This window comes from Artemia sp. Qi Xiang Cuo, chromosome 13 (assembly GCF_049724085.1).
Source record: "Artemia sp. Qi Xiang Cuo chromosome 13, ASM4972408v1, whole genome shotgun sequence".
Taxonomy (NCBI): Eukaryota; Metazoa; Arthropoda; class Branchiopoda; order Anostraca; family Artemiidae; genus Artemia; species Artemia sp. Qi Xiang Cuo.
In genome coordinates, this window is record NC_142806.1 from 17,210,018 (window position 1) to 17,217,517 (window position 7,500).

Consider the following 7,500-nt stretch of genomic DNA (forward strand, 5'->3'; position numbering starts at 1 on the left):
ATAAATGCCATAAAAAGCTATTTTTCAAAAATAGGGGTCAATTGCTCCTTATATCTCAATTGTCACCACTACTATCCTAAGCTCCTGCTGAAGCTAGCTTCGAATATTTAATTTTTTATTTTTTAATATTTTAATTTCAAAATAAAGTTATTTTTCAAAAATAGGGGTCAATTGCTCCTTATATCTCAATTGTCACCACTACTATCCTAAGCTCCTGCTGGAGCTAGCTTCGAATATTGAACTTTGTATTTTTTAAAATTAAAAATGCCACAAATAGTTATTTTTAAAAAATAGGGGGCAATTGCTCCTTATACCTCAATTGTCACCACTACTATCCTAAGCTTCTGCTGAAGCTAGGTTCGAATATTGAACTTTTTAAAAGTAAAATACCACAAAAAGGTGTTTTTCAAAAACTAGGGTGCAAATAATCTCTATCTCTCAATTGTCGCCGCTTTTGTCCTAAGCTCCTGCTGTCTAGCAATGTCTCCTGTAAGCGTCAAATCTATTAAGTATCTGATGTAAGCACCCCATTCTTTAATTACCCGTGAGACATTCTTAACCATCGCAATACCTTTACGCTAATACCTCTTCGCAAAAATTTTTTAATATAATAATGAGAAAATTTTTACTGACCAGAAATTGCTTTGAATTATCAATTTTCTATGTAAATGCTTACAAAAAATGTCAGTTGTGTTATGTTCAATAAACTGTTGAGGAATCTAATTGAAACTTGAATATATACAAAAAATAATTGGCATCCAAAAAAGATATACCGTTTTTTCCAAGACAGATTCAACCTAAAAAAACTAGTATATCATGAAACAGAAATTCAGTTAATTTTTTCAGAAAAAACTTGAACCAGAACAGATTATAACCAACCTGTTTGGTACGGGCACGTACGCACAGTATATACCTTCAAGCAAATTCCATATGATATTTCAAATTACTATAGAAATGATACCTCTTTGCAAATGACCCTGGTAACCCAATTACTTGAAAACCTACCCGCTGCCTCAGGCGTAAGTTTGCGGGTAGGTTCTCAAGTAATTGTACGGTTACTACTAATGTGTCTGATTGAAGAGGCCAGAGCGAGGCTCGTTAATCGGATTGGAATACACTAATACTTCTGTTATGCCTGGCATGTTGCTCAGTCATATTGAGATCATAGGCATACAAGGATTTTCAGTATGAGTGACTGAAAGGCCTGACGTTACACCTTAGTGAAATCGGAGTCTTTGGGTCTTGATTGAAGTAAGAATTGGTTCTGATTGAAGAGCCCAAGTTAGGACCAATGCAAAGTTATTCCGATGCTGAAGCTATAGTGTGAGATTAATTAATGATGATACCAAAGAATAAGATATACAGGGGATGATAAAGAAGATACTGATATAAATAGGAAGGGACTGCATTCCAAGAATAACTAGAAACTTGAATTAATAATCCTTGTAATAGGTCAATGATGGAAAGCAGTTAGACTAAATAATACATCGATTCAAAACTAGTAATACTGTGCTGCTGTTTTGAAGTGCAGTCGATCGGCTTGCAACTTAGAGGGGGAGGGGAGGAAAATTTATGGAATTATTGATGTGAAGGGGTTGGGTAACCCCCCTTATTAAGCAGGTATGCTTAACTGTTCTTTTAAATTCTAGATTAGTTTTCTTTTGATTTTTTCGCATTTTGACCTTATCTTTCTTTTTGAAAGGGGAGGGGATAAGATCAGAGCAGAAAAACGTTTTAAATTATTTTTCTGATTCAGTTAGTTGCTTTTATTTCTTTTTTGGTCGTGCTTATTCAATCTATTTTCTTCAAGGACTGTTTTATTTTAGCTAGAGTATTTTTTTTATATAAAGGTGGACCAAGAAATGATCCAGCCAACTATCGTTCTATATCTTTGCTGTCTGTGTTTAGCAAAATCTTTGAAAAGACCATGCTTTCCCGTCTACTTGCTTTTCTAGAAGCTAAAAGATTTTTTCATGATTTTCAGTTTGACTTCCGAGCTAAACATTCTACGGAGCATGCGTGTGTAACTCTTTTAAATTTTCTCCACACCACGCTTGACTCTGGTTGGATTTCTGCTGCTATATTGCTAGATGTCCGTGAGGCTTTTGACTCTGTAACTCATGAGATTCTACTGTATAAGCTATCACACAATGGTGTAAGAGGACAGGCTACTGCTTGGTTTGATTCCTATTTGTCAGGTAGAACTATCTCCGTAGATTTCCTTTCCCGCTTTTCGTCTGAAGTTGAGTTTGGTGTTCCTTAAGGGTCTGTTCTTGGACCGCTTCTGTTTTTGATTTATGTTAATGACCTTATAGTTGCAGTTAAGAATAAAAAAACCTACAGTTTGCTGTCTCCTATGTCATCCTGAATCTTTCAACGCTAAAAAAAAAATCCATCGTTTTTGCAGGATGTGGACATTCTCGTTGCTTCCGCTGATGACAGTACCATTGGTACTGCAGTAGGAACTGAGTTTGAGATGCTTCCCAAATTAGTTGACCCTTTTCGAGAGAGTCGTTCTTTTGTTTGATGCAAATTGCCATGCCCTAAATGTTGCTAAATCAAGTTTTTTAATTTTCTCCCGTATTTCTATGGCGTGCCCTGAGTTAACTAATATCCAGCTTTCAAGAGGCTCTCTCAGTAGACCTGAGGAACGATACGTTCGATTTCTCGGTATTCTTCTCGATGAAAACCTTTCATTCAAGCATCATATTGGAATAATTACTATGAAGATCTCAAGGAGCCTTGGAATTTTGAGGAAGCTAAAACACATTTTTCCTGGATCAATTTTAAAAATTCTGTTCCATTGCTTAGTTCAGTCCTACGTCTCTTATTGCCCTACAATATGGATGTCAACTTTCTCGTCTTTTTTTAAACCGCTTTCTAAGTTATATGATAAGGCAAGAAGGCTTACACAGGAAACAAATTATTCTGCAACTAACCCAACTAGCCCATTACTTCATTTGCAGTCTCTACATTCTTTCGCGCGCGTCATTCACCTTTCATCAACTTCATGGTGATGTTCCCACAGCCCTTCAAACTACTCCTTCTTTCGTCCCTGATAGGTCTTCACATCATCTTCGCATTTCAAGGAATATTAGTATTTTATTTACTCCATCGGTGAGGTCTGCTTTAATCCATTAACTGCTTGTCATATCGTTTGGAATAGCCTACCTGAGTCAGCCCAAGAATGTCACTCGCTTGGTAGTTTCAAAAGAATTTTAAGAAATGTTTTGATGTCTTGATTTTTCATGTTTAATTATTTTATTATTTTTTTTTTAATTTAATTATTATTATTTAGGGGGGGGGCGGTTGACCATAGCCTGGGTTAAAAACATTTGTTGAGAGGGGTACTGAGTTTGTCTAATTTTTTTCTGTGGCTTGGTTTCAAATATATATTTTGGAATTTGGGTTTATTTTATTAGATTGTCCTACATCTCTTTTTTGGGGAGGGGGGGGGGGGTTCTTAAAATCGCTTCTTTTTTTAATATTGTTTTTTTTATCTCTCTCTCTTCTTTGTTTTGCAATTATGATGCCCGTAAATTATCTATAGTAAATGTTATTACAGGGATAGCTGCAATTCCAGCTTTTCTGCCGTTAAAGTTTTTCTTCTTTTTTTTTGTCTCCTATTCGTGTAGTATTGATTGGAGTCTGTTTAATTTATTCAATTACGTTTAATGAGTTTAACATATTTCCTTTATTGATATAGTGCTTACTTGAAATGTATGCATTCCCCCTCTTTTACAGGCCTAGGAGCCTCTGGGGGATTAAAAGAATGTATTCATTGTGTGATTAATTAATTACGAATAAATCTTATCTTATCTATCTTATTTAAATTATCACAGAAATATGTATTTTACTTCGTTGCTCATAAGAGATTAATTGGCTTTTGCCTAAGCAAGAGGAATTTACAAGAAATTTTAACATTTCTGATCTTCCAATATCCAACTTACAACCAAGGTTTTTCATTGGTACCGTTTAATAGTAGCCTAAGCAATTAGGGCTTAGAGGGGGGAAGGAAGTTACGGCACTAGCCCCTTGAAGTCCAAACCGGCGATGCTGATCTCCGTTTCAAGGCCCTTCAGCCAGGAAGGGAACAGAATAAAAAGGATTCTCTTCAGGAGGAAGAGAACAAAATAAAAAGAAATAGAACCTAATTTGTGTTCATAGTAGCCAAAATAGCCTACCGATTTACACTCTTTGGATGAAAATCAGAAAAGAAACAAGAACAAAATCCAAGCATACTATTTAAAAGTAGTTTGAGTTCTTATTTACTGTTTAAATGAAAATGATCAAAACCTACTTAAATTAAAACTGCTGTTCAAGAATAGCTTAAGTACTCAGTTGCTGATGAAAAAAAGAAAGTGAATAGGAATGGAGCCTAATTTTTGTTAATAGTAGCCTAAACACAGAGTTACGATTCACACGAAAAGAAGAACGTGATTGAATCCTACTTTTCATTAGTAGTGCCCTTAAATGTCAGACCAAAAACTAGTTACTTTTTTGACAAAAAGAAGAAAATGGAATTTGGATGAAGAAGAAATGGAATTACAAGAAAAGGGATCCTACTTTTTTCAGTAGTGCTGTTAAATAGTTATTATTTGAACGAAAACAAGGAAATGAACAGAAAGAGAACCTACTTTCCATTTAGCCAAAATTCATCCTTTTTAAATACTGGGCTGCAGGCAATGGTAGTTCTGCTCCTCAACTAGAAAAAGGTCATAAATTGTATATAGAATATACCTGACAGTGTGAAAAATGCTCAAGTCAAAGACAGCACAGCATGGCGCTATAGATAATATCAAAGTGGCATTATTCATAATGACTATGCTACGTATAATGAATGACTAGATTCTATATAATAATAATATTAATTTGTTATTGCCTTATTTCAATGCATTACAAGAATGCATTAGAGGAGTACAAACAAGGATAAAAAAACACAAATAATTAACGATTGTACAGTAAAGTAACCAACATGTCTAACGAAAATAGACAAACAAGTGGAAACTTAAATCAACACTCAAATACAGGACCTATCCATCTACCCAACCGTATATAATAAATGGTTAAGCGGAAAGTTGGATATTTTCTTACATCAGTCTTCAAATGGCGAATAAATCGTATGACTCATAGAATGAATCCTATAGCTCATAAAATATACATTAAAAAACAACGAGAAGAGACTTTACGGGCTTTTTTGCTATTGATCATTAGTATCGTCATGGCGATGTTGACAACTCGGCAATCTTGGGGCTTTCTTCTCCTTAATATCAACTCCCAACCTTGCCGAATGTAAATTTTCCTTAAAAAGAGTTAAACTTTTTCTTTCTCCCATCCACTGTTAGCACTGTTGTCAATTCCCAGTTTTTTCAGGGGGGTGGGCATTCAATCACGGTATTTCTCCTGGATATGGCTTTGGTCCAGAGCCCACTAAACACGTTATTATTTAGACACAGATTTCCTCAAATGTTCCTTAATTTGGTATTTGGACGAATTCCAGAAGGGTAGGCTACCTTCTAAACCTCCCAGTTTGCAAAATAGATGAAAAAAGATACATCAATACATCAGTCATCACTGTCTTTCCTTTTTTGCAGATAGCATAGCACAAATACACGTTAAAATTAAATTAATTAGGATAAGATTTCTTCACAGAACAATAAAAATACAATAAAACTGCTCGTGGTAACAAACTGTAAGTGAGGAGCGACGAGGCTCAATAGTAACCGAAACTCTAAAAAACGAATGTTGCTATCAATAGACATATCAAAAGAATCGGCTTACTAAACTGATTCCAAATGCATAAGATTCATTAAGTTTAGGGTTACCCGTCAAAAGATAAGAGCCTGAGAAAATTTGTCTTATTTTAAAAAAGGGGGAGAAATACCCCCTAAAAGTGAAGGAACCTTAATTAAAATCACACCATCAGATTCAGCGAATCCGACAACCCTATTGTAGAAGTTTAAAGCTCTCATCTGCAAAAATGAAGAAAGATCACGGGTGAGTGTTTATTTGTTTTTTTTTTATTTTTGTTCCCCAGGGGTGATTGCATCAAACCAATAGTCCTAGAATAGCGGGAAACTGCTCATTCGAACGAAAATTAAAAGTTCCAGTGTCCTTTTTAAGTGACCAAAAATATTGGAGGGCAACTATCCCCCCTCCCACTCCCATTTTTCCCCAAATCGCCCAATCAAAATTTTGAGATAGCTATTTTGTTCACCAGAGCTGAAAAGTCCCAAAACTATGCCTTTGACATAACAAGAACCCCCCCCCCTTCCCAGCCCCTGGATATAGGTCTTTAAGTCATAACATTTGTCCATTGTTGACGTATAGTATTTGTTATTGGGAAGGATTTCGGGGGGAGGGGGATTCTGTGCTTGGGGTGGGTTTTCTTAGGGATAATTTTCCATGTGGAGGGAAATTTCCAAGGGTGAACTTTCCAGGGGAAACTCTACACTGGGGATTTGACAAAATTCCTAAAAGAGATTCTTTTTAATTATCTTCTTTTCTCTTTGCCTACTCAATTTTGCATATGGAGATGTTCCGGGGGAATTGTTCGGTCCGGAGTAATCAGAAAAACGAATAGAGCTTAAAGTCTTTTTCAAATGAAAGTATGTTAAGGAGAATTTTTCTGGCTGAATCTTCTGCAAGTAATTTTACGGAGGGGAGGGGGGATTTTCAGCCAGGATAGAATTGTCCAAAAGAAATTTTATGGGGGCGTGTATTTTACGTGGGGGGAACTTTCCACGGAGGAATTTCCCAAGAGGGGAGGGAATTTCTCATGGAGGGGGGACCAGATTTACCGGCATTATTTAATAAAAAAAAAACGATCAGAAATTAAGTAAAAAACAATTTTTTGTCCACTGAAAGTAAGAAGCGACATTTAAACTCAATAGGAGAAGAAAAAAACTTTCAGTTGAAAAAAACTGAAAGTAATATATGGTACTTATCCCCACAGGGCTCCTTGGCCTGTAAAGGGGATGTAGAACACACATGAGCTAATTAAACGCTATAAACAGTAACCCAGAAAGAAAGGGAAAAAAATAATGAGGTAAAAAAAATTAAAAACAGTACTTTTGAACAAACCAAACGGGTGATGCCTTCAAGCTAATTCAATCATCATACTCCAAACAGTACTAGTTGCCGTTACATCTTACATATAGCTTTTTTACATCTTGCCGTAATATCCTTCTATTAACTTTACTTATTAATTATAATTTATTTGCCTTAAATTTATTTATGCAATTTATAATTACTTTATAATTTTGTTAATTCATTTAATTTTTTTTCTACTTGAGCAACCTAAAAGACTTTATTACCTATAAAGACCTACTACAACGCAAAGACCTATTGTAAGTTGAGTCATCCAATAAACAGATTGGGTAGCTGCAATATAACTGGCCGTGATAAAATATAACATAAAAAACTATAGTATTATCTTAAAATAAAAAACTCTCCTTCTGCATTTAAATTTCTTGTTTTAGCAATAAAAATTCCTTCGGA

At 35.2% G+C, this 7,500-nt stretch overlaps 1 protein-coding gene across 1 annotated transcript in view; it reads right to left on the minus strand.

The window, feature by feature from the left end:
- Positions 1 to 4,633: 4,633 nt before the first annotated feature.
- Mvd (mevalonate diphosphate decarboxylase) overlaps positions 4,634 to 7,500 on the minus strand; it is a 13,789-nt gene continuing 10,922 nt past the window's right edge. The window contains exon 3 of the mRNA XM_089098927.1: positions 4,634 to 4,705. Within this exon, the coding sequence (XP_088955053.1) occupies positions 4,634 to 4,705 (72 nt within the window). The remainder of the gene's footprint in view (positions 4,706 to 7,500) is intronic.